The sequence below is a fragment of the Chionomys nivalis genome, chromosome 5 (genome assembly GCF_950005125.1).
Source record: "Chionomys nivalis chromosome 5, mChiNiv1.1, whole genome shotgun sequence".
NCBI classification, from domain to species: Eukaryota; Metazoa; Chordata; class Mammalia; order Rodentia; family Cricetidae; genus Chionomys; species Chionomys nivalis.
The window spans coordinates 34,067,928-34,083,015 of record NC_080090.1 but is presented as its reverse complement, the minus strand read 5'-3'; the positions used below and the strand labels follow the sequence as shown (position 1 = coordinate 34,083,015).

The 15,088-nt window shown below is 43.5% G+C and overlaps 2 protein-coding genes across 7 annotated transcripts in view; one reads left to right on the top strand and one right to left on the bottom strand.

Moving 5' to 3' along the window:
• The window catches only part of Glud1 (glutamate dehydrogenase 1), a 37,147-nt gene extending 36,410 nt beyond the window's left edge, over positions 1-737 (bottom strand). The window contains exon 1 of the mRNA XM_057769663.1: positions 82-737. Within this exon, the coding sequence (XP_057625646.1) occupies positions 82-526 (445 nt within the window). The 5' untranslated portion in view covers positions 527-737. The remainder of the gene's footprint in view (positions 1-81) is intronic.
• A 124-nt stretch (positions 738-861) lies between these two features.
• The window catches only part of Shld2 (shieldin complex subunit 2), an 88,174-nt gene continuing 73,947 nt past the window's right edge, over positions 862-15,088 (top strand). For 3 of the 6 annotated variants that reach the window (XM_057770760.1, XM_057770761.1, XM_057770759.1), the window contains exons 1-2: positions 870-1,214; positions 2,640-2,694. The gene's annotated coding sequence lies outside the window, so the exon portion shown is untranslated. Of the gene's footprint in view, positions 1,215-2,639; positions 2,695-15,088 lie in introns of all 6 variants that reach the window. The other 3 variants (XM_057770764.1, XM_057770758.1, XM_057770763.1) reach the window with 3 other exon arrangements.

Genomic DNA, 15,088 nt, shown 5'->3' with positions numbered 1-15,088 from the left:
TGCTGGGCCGGGCCGGATAGCGGCCCGGGCTACAGGAGGCTGGAGGGGAGGGAGAGCGGGAAGGGACCGGCGGGGGCTCACCTCCCTTGCAGGGCGTGCGGTGCTGGCTGTGCTGGGCCCGGTAGCCTTCGATGACCTCCCAGGAGCCATCATCGCGCCGGATGGGGAAGGAGAGGCTCAACACATGGTTGCAGGGCTTGATGATCCGCAGGATGCCGCGCACCCGGTTCCGCTTCTGCTCCTCGCTCTCCCGGGTCTTCAGGTCCTCCACCAGCTTGTCCTCCACGATGCTGGCGCCACGGTCGAAGAAGCCCTCCACCATCTTAAAGAAGTTGGGGTCGTCTTCGCGGTCGGCGGCCGCCTCGCTGTAGTGGCGCCGGGCGGCAAGCGCGAGCCCGGAGTGCTGGGCAGCGGAGGGTTGTCCGCGGGCCCAGCCCAGCAGCGCGGCCGAATCCGCGGCCGCAGCGCCCAGGGCAGCGGGCCCGGAGCGGGACAGCAGCAGGGCTTCTCCCAGGCGGCGGTACATGGCGGCGGGCTGAGGAGAGAGCGGCGGGGCCGGAGGAGACCAGAGCTCGCAGGCCGGGACCGCGGGAGGAAGGGCTGGGCGCGCGCTGCCCTTTTAAGCCGCGGCTTCCTGCTTGCCTGGCTGTCCCCTCCCTTGCGCAGCTTCTCGCCCCACCGGGAGGACGGACTTCGGCGGCGGCGCGCCGCCCCGGGCCCTGGACCTCCCCTCCGCCCGCCGCGGCCTCCAGGCGGCGGCGCGTGCGACTGCGGCGTCGGGGGCGCGCAGGCGCGGGCGGGCCTGCGCGCATGCTCGTCGGGGCGGGGCTAGCGTGGGCGCGCGCGGGCCTGGTAGGGCCCTACGGCGACCGGCTCGGAGCCTGCGGTTCCCGCAAGGTCGGTGCCCTGACGGGCGCGCTGAGGCTAAGGCAGTGGGAACGGACTGCGGGAGGCCACGCGGTCTGGCCAGCACCCCGGCCGTGTGAGTCCCGGGCCGCCCTCGGCCGGAACGTAGTGTGCGGGTTTGCGGCGCGGTGCGGCGGGCCGGAGAGCGACGTTAAGCAGAGGCCGCCGAGGCGCTGGGGCAGTTCAGATTGGAAAGCAAGAAGCGTTAGGACTAGAGGGAGCCCCTGGCCCCCCTGGCCTTGGTCCCCCTGGCCTTTATTTTGCACAAGGTTTTAATGTGTTCTGTTCAACTACTCAGCGATTTCGAGGTAAAATAGTAATGCAAAGCATTGTTGTCTCATATGCCAGTTTTTTTTTTTGAAAGTCAGTTTCACTCTGTAGCCCAGGATGGCCCAAAACTCAATGCAACGTGTCTGCTTCAGCCTCCCGAAGGCTAGGATTACAGGCACGTGTCACCACACCCTCTCGTTGTTGTGACTCTACAATGGGCTGAGTGCGTGCCTCCCTTTCAACATTACGTCCTAAAGTAAGACCAGGAAACTAGAGATAGGATTAATGCCCCTAGGAATGTCTAGTAGATGTGTGTAATTTCTTTATGGATCAGGCTGGCCTCGAACAACAGATCTGTCTGCTCCTGCCTCCTAAGTGCCCAGATATAAAAGGACTGTGCCACGGTTCTCTCTCTCTCTCTCTCCCTCTCCCACTCCCCTCTGTGTGCATGTATATTCTCTATATGGTCTATATATCATATACATAGACTATATAGAATATTTGCTTGTAGATTAAAGCTTTAAAAGCTATTAAAAGCTTTTTGAAAGATGTTTTAGATGTTGTAGAAAGCAAATATTCTATATATTCCATACATAGGGAGTATATATAGTCTATATAGAGAGTATATATATTCTTTAATTCGTACAGAATCTGATTTGTAAATTATGTTTCAAAATTTAAATTGTAAATTACAAGTTTTGTGAATTATAAACACACACACATTCTTTAAATGGTCCAGGATCTGATTTGTAAATTGCAAGTTTCATAATGGTAGCCAGGCTTGGGTGCTGCATGCCTGGAACTCCAGGACTTGGGAGGTGGGGGCAGGAGGCTTGGGTTTGAGACTAGCCTGGGCTAAATGAGGCATCGTTTCCTCTTAAACAAAATGAATCTACATGAGAATTTAGTTACACACACACACACACACACACTCTTGCACGCCCATCCTTTAAGGCAAGTTACCAAATGCCACATTACTAGTGAAAGCACCCCAGAGTACCTTGGCAGTTTTCTATAAAGCAAAGTCTTGTGCTTCCCGACGTCATCCCTCTAGTAGATGACTTTATTCATCTATTAAAACATGGAAGAGAAATTTATTATTGGGTTTTTCGAAACAAGGTTTCTCTATGTAGTCCTGACTGCCCTGTAGCAGTAGAGTAGACTCACTATGTAGACCAGGCAGGCTTTGCCCCCCGGAAGTCTGCCTCCCACACTAGACTGAGAAATTCTTCTTACAATGTTTTGTAAATGTGAGGTGACAACCTAGACTGGCTAAAGAACATTCATTTACCTCAGTGTACTCTGAAGCAAAATTTATCTTTTTTTTTTTAACCAGTGCAGCTTATATCTTACCTTACTTGCTGAATAAATGTTAAACTCTTAATTACATTTGTATTGTATAATGGCGCTGTTAATTATATTGTAATTATATATATATATATATATTTTTTTTTTTTTTTTAGCAAAAAAGATTCTATGACCTGCATCGTGATTTTGGCTTGATGTGAAAAGATTAAGGTACCAAATTTCCTTTTTACTTGACAATATTATCACTTTATGATTTTACATTGTAAGAAACAAAACATTCCACTTTGTACCTGAGGCGGCAGAAGAATAAAGCCCCCAAATCCTGAAGTTTAAGCATAACTCTTACTAGTGTCCGTGAGCACACGGACATGATTTTCTTTCCATGTTAAAATCTTTGCTGTGTTTTCAGAGGAATGGTGGAAACTTGGTTTTATCTTTCTTATTTATTTTTAGTTTTTTGTTTTGAGACAGAAGTCCATAACCCAGGCGAGCCTGTAACTCACTTTGTGGTGTAGGGTGGGATTGCCTGGTGAGTTATTGTATCAGATAATTTCCTTTCTTGATAACCAAAGCCTTCAAAATAACAAATAAAAATAAATAACTGTTTAGTATTGCCTTTCCTGTAGCTTAGTTACCTGAACTGAAGACATCCTTGGAAGTGATGGGAAATACAGCTGTAGAAATGAGTTTTTCAGTTGCGTGTCTCCAGTGTGTCAGTATCTTCACAATGACTCTCGGCTGCCTGTAACTCCAGCGCTTGGGCGGTTGAAGCAGGATTGCCTTGAATTTGAGGCTATCCTGGGCTATGTAGTGAATTCCAGGATAGCCAACAAGACACTGTCTTAAGAGGGGGGAGAAAGCAAACAAACAAACTAACAGCTTTGAGAATCTAATAATGTCACTGTTTTTATTAAAATCTTTTTAAAAGATGTTTTAACGTTACATGCAATTTACATAAACTTTACTAATTGATAGGTTTTGAAGAATAAGAGTGGATGGGCATGTTTTTGATAACATGCCTTTGATCTCTGACACAGGTGCGCTTATTTCTGATTTGGAGAGGAGCCTGGTGTACATAGTAAGAACCTGTCCTCCCCTAAAAGAATGAACTTCTACAAGTCCACCTCTTTAACCCCTGTTTAGTATGTACTTGGAGTTTTCCTTTCACCCTAAAGGAGATATTGTAACTCCTTACTTGACAGGAGGGACCAAGGCTCAGGGGCACAAGTAAATTGTTGAAATTCATCTATCTAATTTGGCTATGATTCAAAAAATTTGACTCCAAAATTCTGTTAATTTTGCCTATTCAAAAAATGTATATTTGCTTTGTTTAGAATTACATTTGACTGCTTTGTAAAATATATGAATAATGACCAATTACAGTTTAATTATTCATAGTGATTTCCATTTCAAAAAGAGGCCAAAATTTAACTTGAAAGGAATTGTAGTCTTTGATGGCATCCAACAAAGACAAATTGGTTTTCTGTCCGGTGGCTGACATGACTTTCTCTTGCTGTTTTACAGTCTTGCCTGTTCTTGATCTAGAGTGCTCTTTTGTGCTTTCAAGTACGTGAGGAAGATTTTAGAAGAATGTTAGAAGTAGATATAACAAACACACGGGCAGAAATCATTGGATGGATTATTTAGTTAAAAAGGGTTGGATACATGTTCTGTTCTGTACATTTCATCTAACTGGAGTCATTCAGTACCTGATCCTTAGGGGTTTTCAAAGTATATTAGTGTAACCACTTCATTGCCTGACTGCTCCTCCTCTCTCTCCTTTTATGATCTGTCACTGTTTTATGCCCACAACTATCACATTTTTAAAGTTCACTGGTTACAGATAGGCCTTTGTTTTGAACAATTAGGAATAGTATTGTTCTGAACATTCTTACACAGGACTTTCTGTAGAAATAATTTCCGTTCTCTTGGGTGTTTACCTGGGAAGGGAATTGGTAGGTTGTGTGGTCAGTTTGTGTTTACGCTTTTGGGAAACTGTCAAATTGTTTTCATATTGACTGCACTGTTTTAATTTCCACTCTCCCTGTAAATGGATTCCAGTTTCTCTCCTCACCAGTGTTTCTGTCTTTTTGATTATAGCATCTAGTGGTGTTAAGTTGAACCATTAGCCTCTCTTTGGAGTCTAATAATCAATAATGTGGAGATTGAACATCTTGCTGTGTTGTTTTTTGGGGGAGGAGTTCAAGACATATTTTCCTGTGTTACAGCCCTGGCTGTCCTGGGCAGTTCTGAAAAGTTATATAAAGTTATACGAGAATGTTACCGTGACATTTGGTGGAATAGCAGAATCGGTGTACTTCAGCAGTCTGTTGTGTATTTTCTTCTCCTTGTCATTGCTCTTTGCCTTCCCTCCTGAAGGAAAAAATGAAATAAAAGGAGGACATGACTACTCCTAAAGTATGCAGGTTTTTATTGTAGTTATAGGAGAGAAAGCAGACAAAGGGAAGAGTCACACTAAGCATGGCTAGCAGACTAAACTGGACCATGAGAGGAGAGATGAGGGGGTAGCAAGAGAGGAGCCACCAACCAAGAAAGGTGGCCCAGGCCAACAGGTCATGAGACCAGCATAGCCAAAATAGCTGGATTATACAGGGATCAGATGGTGCAGGAGGGGGAGAAGCAGAAGTCCAGCCCCTGGGAGGGAGTGGTTTAGGGTAACTGGTGGGATCAAAAGTGCTGGGAGGAGGCACAGGTACTGAGTGATACTGGGAAGGCTGGCCAGAGTCCACTTTGATGTATTAATAGGCACCTCAGTTAGACATATGTCCTGGGTTTTCAAGACCTAACATTCCAGCCTTTTGTTGATGATAAAGGGACGATGTAATCTCTTATATAACGTCTTCCTGCTTAAACTGGGGTGTTTTGGGGGCCCAGGAAGGCTGGTATGTTGTACAAAGCCAGCAAAGGAGAGAGGAATGTAGGCTGGGGGAGATTTGCTTTGCTCACTGCCCAGATTCTGTGGGACTACCTGGGGCTAGTGTAGTGTAGGCTGCTTTAGAGCCATCTGGGATGTAGGTGCCAAGGAACACCACGGTTGGCCCGTTGCAGGCAGTTTTGGAGCAATCTGCAGTTGATTGGAAATCTGTTGGGACAGAATCAAACTAGAAGGTAAAGTTGAGTTTAGGAGAAAATTTTTGTCTTGATTTGACAATTTTTTGAAACTTCCAGTGTCTTGCTATATTAATAGCCACCTCAGCCATTTCTTTTCTATTTCTGAGACACCCGCACTTTCCTCTTTCCTTTCCTTTTTCTTCATGATATATTAGTGAAAACCCATGAAAAGGAGGAATATGGAGACCTGATACAGACGTCAGTGACAGTGGTTTTTAAAAAAGGTTGTGATTATCACTTGGTACATAAAAATCCTAAAAATATTAAGTGGTAGTGTCTTGCTTTTTATAGCCTGAACTGTCCTTAATCTCCCAGACTAGCCTTGACTTACAATGTGTTGGCATTCCATCATTATATTACTTGGGAGGCTGAGGCAGGAGACTTGCCATTTTGGGGCTGGCCTATTAGCTGGGGAGTACCATGCTTTTAGCATTTATCCTTGTTAGGTCAAGGGACTAGAGGTGTCTCAGAGGTTAAGAGGATGTGCTGCTCTTACAGGTAACCTGGGTTTGGTTCCCAGCACCCACATGGTAGCCCACAACCACCTATAATTCAGTTCCTAGGATCCAGTGCCAGTTTAAGTAACTGCAGGTATACACACACATACACATGAATTAAAAAAAAAAAGTCAGGCAGTGGTGGTGCACACCTTTAGTCCCAGCACTTGGGAGGCAGAGGCGAGTGAATCTGAGTTTGAGGCTAGCCTGATCTACAAAGAGAGAGTTCAGGGACAGCTGGGGCTACACAGAGAAACTCTGTCTTAAAAAATCTTTTAAAATGTTAGGTTGAAACACAATAAATAAATGTAAGAAAAATATTTTAGTGTTATTTCTCTCCCAACCAGAGTCAGCTGCTTCCTGTGTTTTCCAATAAATCTCTTGTGTGATGTTTGTTGTGAGGTGTGGTGTGACTTTGTGGTATTCCTGGGCTCCCGACCACCAGGATACTGTGTCCCCCAGAGCTTTAACACAGCTAGGTCTCTTGTCACTGAGGTCTGGAGTGAGCAGGTGGGAAGCAGCTAATTTTAAACTTCAAGGCAGCACTCACTGTGGAAATGTAGAAAGGGGGGATTTCTTCACTAAGAACAGGTCATCATGTCCCGGAAAGAGAAACCAACTGATCCTTGAGTGCCTGTGCCCTACGAACAGAGTGAGGAACAGCAACCTCCTATTCTGCATGTAGGGCTGTATGGTAAAAAGAAGTTTCATGGATCTTGAGCTCAGTAACATCCCCTCCCCACCCCTACCCTGCAGCGTCTAGGCAGTGATATCAGCGACAGAGATGGGATGTGTAGAATCCAGCTCTGGCCCCCAAGGCTGTGCTCAGAAGAGCAGTAGCACTGAAGAAGGAGTTTTTATTTAACTTGGGGGAGAGGGTGCATTGAGAGGGAGGGAAACTGTAGGTGGAGTTTTCCTGTCTGGACTGCCTAGTCCCAAATAAACATGCAGAAACTCACAATAATTACAAATGCTCAGTTGATAGCTCAGGCTTATTACTAATTAACTCTTACAACTTAAATTAGCCCATTTCTATTAATCTACATTCTACCACATAGATTATGGCTTTACCTGCCCTCCAGCATGTCCTGCTCTACTTTGATGCAACTGGCAGAAAAATACAAAGAATTTGGAAAAAACTTGTAGGTCTGCTACATCAACTTCAGGAAGCATTTGATAACATTTGGAGGAAAGGACTTTGGGAAACAATGTACCCAGAGAAAATCATAAGAATACTAGAACATGCCTATAAAGATACCTTTGCATCAGTCAAAGTCTAGAGAATTAAGTGATCAATTTAAGACAGTTGTAGGACTGTTGCAGGGATGTGTGGTGTAGGAGCTCCTTCTGTATTTGTGTTGCTTTCATTGGTTGAATAAAGAAACTGCCTTGGCCTTTTGATAGGACAGAATTTAGATAGGTGGGAAAAGAGAACTGAATGCTGGGAGAAAGAAGGCAGGCAGAGAGAGCTGCCATGGAGCCTCCAGGTCAGACATGCTGAATCTTTCCCGGTAAGCCACGGTCGTGGTGAACACAGATTAATAGAAATGGGTTAGATCAAGATGTAAGAGTTGGCCAAGAAGAGGCTAGATATAATGGGCCAGGCAGTAATTTAATTAATACAATTTCTATGTGGTTATTTCGGGGGTTAAGCTAGCTGGGTAGCAGGATGCAGCCCGCTCCTTCTACAACAGATGTGTCCTCTCACCACTACTTTTTAGTATATTCTTGGGATTAATAATAGCAACAGCCCTGGAGGATGTGGAGATAGGCGTGCATTAGGTGGTGTGTGAATCAATAACTTGTGTTTTGCCGACGATATAGCACTACTTGCTGAAAGTCCAAATGAGCTGCAGGCCATGGTAAACAGAGGGTGGAAGTCAGTGAAAACCTTGGCATGAAAGTAAACATGGAGAAGACTGAGATACAACACATGGGAAGGGCACACAAGAATTTTAACATTGTATTAGAACCTCAACTTTGTCTATCCTGGAGGAAGCTCAGTTCAAAGGAGGGAACTATTTCAGACGTCAAGAGGTGAATAGGGTTAGCGAGGGCTGCATTCCAGGCACTAGGAAAGGTTTGTCAGCAAGAGACATACGACAACAAAATTACAAGTCTATGAGACGCTTGTCTTGAGATGCCTTCTTTACAACTCTGAAACCTGGACAGTGAAACGCTCCTCAGAACAGCGGCTGAATACGCTTGAGATGGCATGTCTCAGGAGGATTCTAGGCATCACATGAAGAGATAGGCTGTGCAAAGATAACATTAAGAAACCTCTCCATGTATAGAAGGAAGTATAAACTACAAGACACAGCAATGGTGCTTGAGATACTTCAGCTGTGTTATGAGAATGAATGATGGCAGAGACCCGAATATAACACTGCTTGGAGGAGTGCATGGGACAAGGCGATGAGGAAGGTCCAAAGAATGCTGGATAGACAACATAAAGGAAGACGTGGAACCTTGGGTATGACAGTAACACAAACATCTAGGACTACCTAGGATAGGAACAACTGGAGAACCACCATAAATGGACTGCCCATGCATGTTTAAGCTTTGCCAGGGCTTAACTGAGATGATGATTGTAACAGGAGGAGCAGGCTGCTTGTTGTCCCGGCTGCCCGCTAGCTTACACCCAAAATAATCACACAGAAACTGTATTAATTAAAACACTGCTTGGCCATTAGCTCTAGCCTCCTATTGGCTAACTCTCACATCTTGATTTAATCCATTTCTATTAATCTGTGTTCACCACGAGGTCGTGGCTTACTGGGAAAGATTCAGCATGTCTGATCTGGCATCTCCATAGTGGCTCTCTCCCCTGCTTTCTTCCTCCCAGAATTCAGTTCTGTCTTCTCTGCCTACCTAAGTTCTGCCCTATCAGGCCAAAGCAGTTTCTTTATTGATTAACCAATGAAAGCAACACACAAACACACAAACAGAAGGACCTCCTACACCAGATGATGATGATGACATTCTGCCACGTGGATCGTGGGTTTACCTGTCCTTTAGCGTATCCTTCCTCTCCATATGGCTGACAACCTCCCCCTACAACTCGCTGTCTCAGCCCTTCCCTCCCAGCATTCTCCTTGTTAGTTTGTCTTGCCCAATCTCTTTCTGCCCTGCTACCAGCTAGTCAGCTTTATTATTAATAACTAGCACAATCCACAGCAGGAAACAGCTGTGAATGGAGGAGGACAAATAGGATGCTGTGGAATTAAGAAAAAAAATTTAAATTTAGGTCAATTTAATGTTGTTTTGGTATTTGGTAAGAAAGAAAGCTAAGTTAAAAGTTAGTGCATATCTGTTAAGCAGTTAAAAGTAGACATAAGTGAAAAATATACTAGCAAAATAAAAAGTAATTTTTTTCTTAATCATGGAAGGCTTATGGTGGAAATAGACTTTTATTTATTATTATTTTTGGGAGGGTATTGAGACATTGTTTCTCTGTGTAGCCCTGGCTGTCCTGGAACTCACTCTGTAGATCAGACTGGCTTTGAACTTACTGAGCTCTGCTTGCTTTTGCCTTCCAAGGGCTGGGATTAAAGCCATGAGCCATCACCACCCAAGAAACAGACTTTAACTTGAAGCCATAGATGTGAGCATAATTGCACTTGCTCCTCGGGAGCAATTAGAGTCTTCTAAAGGCAGAGAAGATACAGGCCAGGCACACTGATGTGCAGAGTCGACTGAGTGAGCAGGGGTCTGACTTCAGAACTGGATGGCATGGAGGGAGCAGGTATTCACTGATAGGTTGTTTGGCCTATCCAAATAAAAACTTAAACTCAAGCCGTAAACTAAGGTAATTGGTGCCTGTCAAGAAGCCTGGAGACGGGACTTTTCACTGTAAGTACAAAAGGTCAGTTATAACGTCAGCTACCGAAGCACTCTTTTTTTTTTTTTTTTTCTGTTTTATGTTCAGATAGTGATAATTTTCCTGACGGTTATAAGATAGCTATCTCAGTTGCAGGCGTCACAGACAGACACAGCTAAGTACTAAGAAGGGAACAGCAGCTCCTACCCTTTATTAGTGCAGATAACCCTTTCCAAAGGCTACCATCCTTCAGCTCTCATAGGCCCTAGTAGCTGGGTCTAAGTTACACGTCCATGTCCTGGCTGTGAGGAAGGCATAGAAATCCCCCATCTTAGGTATAGGCAGGCTTTGCCAGCAAGGAGGAAGTATGGAGGAAGTAATTACTTGAAAGGCAACTTTCCCAGTTTGCTTTGTCTTACTGTGATAGAAATCATGACCAAAAATAACTTGAGGAGGAAAGGCTTTATTTGATTTACATGTCCCATCACAGAGGGAACCAAGGCACGGATGCTGAGTGCTGTCTTGTTTTTTGAACTTTGTTCACTTTTCTTTCTTTTCTGTTTTGTTTTTGTTTCTTGAGGCAGTGTCTGTCTATTATGTAGCTCTGGATGTTCTTAAACTTGCTATATACACCAGGCTGGCCTGAAACTCACAGAGGTCCACTGCCTCCGTCTTCATAGTGCTGGGATTAAAGGCATACACCACCATTATTGTCCAGCTTCCCTACTTATACAGGCTCAGGGATGATAGTGCCCACAACATCAGTCATCAATCAAGAAAATGCCCACAGTTTGGCCCACAGGTCAATATGATAGAAACATTTTCTCAGTTGAAGTTCCTCTTCCCAGATAACCTTGGCTTGTGGCAAGTTGAAAAACAACAACAACAACAAAACAAAAAACAAAAAAAACTAGCCAGCATAGTGTTTGCCATAATTTGCCACAGAGAATAACTGCCTTGCTGTTTGTTATCCCATTGTGATAATATATTTCTTCTTATTTATTTATTGTTTGTTTGTTTGTGAGCCTAGCCTTTAATGTCTGAGCCATCCCTCCAGGCCGATAATGTATTTCTCTAGACTACATTGGAATGGAGGGGTACTTCTGGAGTGTAATTTGGGAATTAGGATGCTTATGATTGGGTTGATTTTTTTCAACACCAAAATCTGAAAATTCTGGTCCTCTTTGAGATCTTATATAATGATGATCATTTTAAGATAATGCTTTCAGTTTTTTAATAACAGCTTATAAACAACCTTGTGGTCTGGTGTTTACTGTGTTGTTAGATAGGAGGATAGAACAGAAATACATCCTCAACTTGTGAGGTTTATAATCAAAATTAAGTGCTGAAATGATCTTGGCAGATTTTTTGATAATGTTGCCATCAGTGACGTCTTGCCACTAGTGTAGGGCATAGACTGATGTGAGATAATGCTTGTACACTGTAAAGATTTGTCATTCATATTGGTTTAATAAAACATTGATTGGCCAGTAGCCAGGCAGGAAGTATAGGCAGGACTAGGAGACTAAGAAAATTCTGGGAAGAGGAAGAGCAGAGACATAGTCACAAGTCAGACACAGAGGAAACAAGAGGAGAATGCCTTACTGAGAAAAGGTACCAAGCCACATGGCCAAACATAGATAAGAATTATGGGTTAATTTAAATTGTAAGAGCTAGTTAGTAATAAGTCTGAGCTAATAGGCCAAGCAGTTATAATTATTATAAGCCTCTGTTTTTTTTTTTTTTTATTGATTTTCAAGACAGGGTTTCTCTGTAGCTTTTGGTTCCTTTCCTGGAACTAGCTCTTGTAGACCAGGCTGGCCTCGAACTCACAGAGATCCGCGTGCCTCTGCCTCCCAAGTGCTGGGATTAAAGGCGTGCGCCACCACCGCCCGGCCTCTGTGTGTTTATTTTGGACTGAATGGCTGCAGGACTAGGTAGAACAGAAAGTTCTGACTTTGATAGACAAGTAGTTTAAAACAAGGAGAGTGCTGATTTGACCTTCATGCTGTTAAAGTCCTTGCTTTTGTCCAGAGCAGAGATGGTAGACTCTAGATTGTTTTACAGTGATACTTTATCACAGGCATAACTTAGAATAACACTACTTTAAAGATACTTAAGGAAGTGCAGGGGGTGGGGGATGATGGCACAGGCTTTTAATTTCAGTTCTTGGGAGGAAGTGGCAGGCTGATCTCTTGAGTTTGAGGAGTATGAGGCCAGCTTGGTCTACAGATCGAGTTCCAGGACAGCTAGGGTTGCACAGAGAAACCCTTTCTTGAAAACAAAGCAGCAACAACAACAACATCATCAACAACAAAAAAAACCCAAAAAAGATACATGGGGAGAGTAGAGGTACCCTTTAAAATATTTATTCACCACAGTTTTCTCTCAGAGTAGAATATTTATGATTGTCTTCTTGGAGAGCCCTTGAAAGTGAAACACAAAGAAGTTACACACATATCCGCAGACATGCACATAAATAAAATGTAACAAAAACTTTAAAACATGTATAAATGACCAAATAAATGCATGAAAAATGAAAATACAATAAAAAATCACTGACAGTATTTCATATCCTCTAGAAATGAGTGCAACAATAATAAAACCAAAAAACTAACAGGTCTCTGTGGGATGTATTGAAATTAGAACCTGATGGAGACCAAATAGTACAGCAGTGGTAGAAAATAGCTTGGCAGTTCCTAAAAGAATCAGGCACAGTTACCATATGATTTAGTAATATTCCTGAAAAGATTTGATGCCATGTGTGTAACAGTATCTTGTATAATAGTGTTGATGCCAACTGCATTCATAATAATAATGGAAACCTGAAAACAACCTAAATGTCTATCAGATCATAAATGTGTAAACACAAGTGCTATTTCCCACACGGTGGAGTAATATTAACCATAAAGAAGGATGAAATACTGGTCTTGGAGTATAGCTTAGTTGGTAGACTGCTTGCCTAACATGCGTGAAGCCCTGGGTTCACGCTCTAGCTGCCGGTACACCAGGTGTGATGGTGCTCACCTGTAATTCTGGTGTTTTGGAGGTGGAGGTAGGAGAATCAGAAGGGTTCTTTGTGACCACGTAAGGAATTTAAGAACAGCCGAAGACTCATGAGAGTCTCAAAAACCAAAACAAAGAAATGAGAGCTGGCAGCGGCAGTGGCTGTGGCAATGGTGGTGGTGGTGCATGCCTGTAATCCCAGCACTCTAGAGGCAGAGCCAGGCAGGTGTCTGTGAGATCGAGGTCCACAAAGTGAGTTCCAGGACAGCCAAGGAGGCTCTTACATGGAGAGATCCTGTCTCAGAAAAACAAAACAAAACCCCTCAAAGACAAAATAAATAAAAAACAAAACAAAATGAAACATCAAAAAGCCAATACAAAGAAATGAAATACTGATTCATGAAAACTACCAATGAAACTTAACATTACCAAGTGAAAGAAGGCAGACACAGAAGAATGACTTTATATGATTCATATCTGTGAAATGTGCAGGACAGGCAGCTTCATGACAGTAACAGGTAGATTAGTGGTTTCTAGGTGAGACGCAGAGGCTTGGGAATGGCTGTTAGCCACATAAGGCCTTCTTTGGAAGAGATGGACACATTCCGGAATTAGATGGTAGGCACAGCTGTAAACATTGACGTGGCAATTTGTGCCAATTTTATCCCAAAATTTCTTTCTTTTCTTTTTTTACATTATTTATTTTGTGTGTTTATGCATGTGTGGCAGTTGTTTCAGAGCATGGGCATGGTGGTCAGAGAGCAACTTGTAGGAGCCCACTCTTGTTTTCCACTGTGTGGTTCCCAGGGATCAAACTCAGGCCCTTATTTACTAAGCTATTTCACCGACCTTCAAAACTTATTTTCACTTTAGAATTAACTACAGTTCTTTTAGCAGGCCAGTTAATGCCTTTGTTTTATATTAAACTAGTAGTTGAATGCAATTGACCCACAGAATCAGTGTGCAGTGAGATTTTACAGTAAGAACATTGTCAGGAAGAGAAATTATTTTTCCTGGGCCGAGTATGTAGCACAGTGCTTGCAGCTTACTTAGCTTTGGAAACACCCTGGGTTTGATCTCAAAGCACCTCAAAGTAAATACTTTCCCTCCAAGTATGAAGCATCTTAATTTAACAGCTTCAGATAATGAGTGATGCTGCCAGATGTAGTGTGTGCCTATAGCACCTGGGAAGATGTAGTGTGTGCCTATAACACTTGGGAAGGAGAGGCACAAATGTTACCAGATGTAGTGTGTGCCTATAACACTTGGGAAGATGTAGTATATGCCTATAACTCTTGGGAAGGAGAGGCACAAATGTTGTGACTTCAAGGCTGAAATTATAGGAAAAGACTTAAGACATTAAGAAAGGGAGAGTTTTGAGAAGACCTTTGGAGACAAAGTGCAGTATTTTCTAAAAGAGAGTATCTAGAATTGGGGCGGTGCATTTCCTGTTGCTCTATATGTATAGTAGTCATGGGAGTGATTTTCACCTGAGAAGGCAGGTTAAACAGTTAGCGGTTCTTGCTTTGGATTCTATGGCCTAGCGTGGCACAAGGGATAATGTGGCAAGAGATTAGAGTAGAAACTTTGAAAGTGGGCTTTGTGATTAGGCTGATGGAGAGTAAATAAAACCAGAAGATAGCTGCTGGGATATGAAGAGCTCAGAGGTTAAGATTGGGTGTTGTAATTCAAGAGTTAGAGTACAGTTGCTGTTACAACACAATGTTGGGTTTGGCTACTGTTTGGATTTCAGAGTGAAGGCTCTTAGCATGGAGATAAGCTGGCTGTAAAGCTAGGTTGTTGAGAGTCAGCCCAGCCAGGGAGTGTAGAAATTCAGAACCAGACTGCAGTCTTTTGTGAATAGAGTGATTGGCTGACAGTTGTCTAGGGGTCTTGGCAAAAGGAGAATGGGTGGGTCCTGGGCTCAGGGTCCTGATAGCCTTCTGTAATCTTATCTTATGGTTGGAAGTTAGGTACTTTCCTTTAGATGTTGACCCTCCCTGGTGGTATCAGCTTATGGCTTTTCCTGGAACCTGGTGCTGCCTGCCGTGGCAGATGTGTGGCCAGGTTGCCCTGGGCCCCACAGTAAATAGGATGATGAACACAGTCATCTCCGATGTGAAAGTGTCAGCTTTGTGGGAAACTGTTT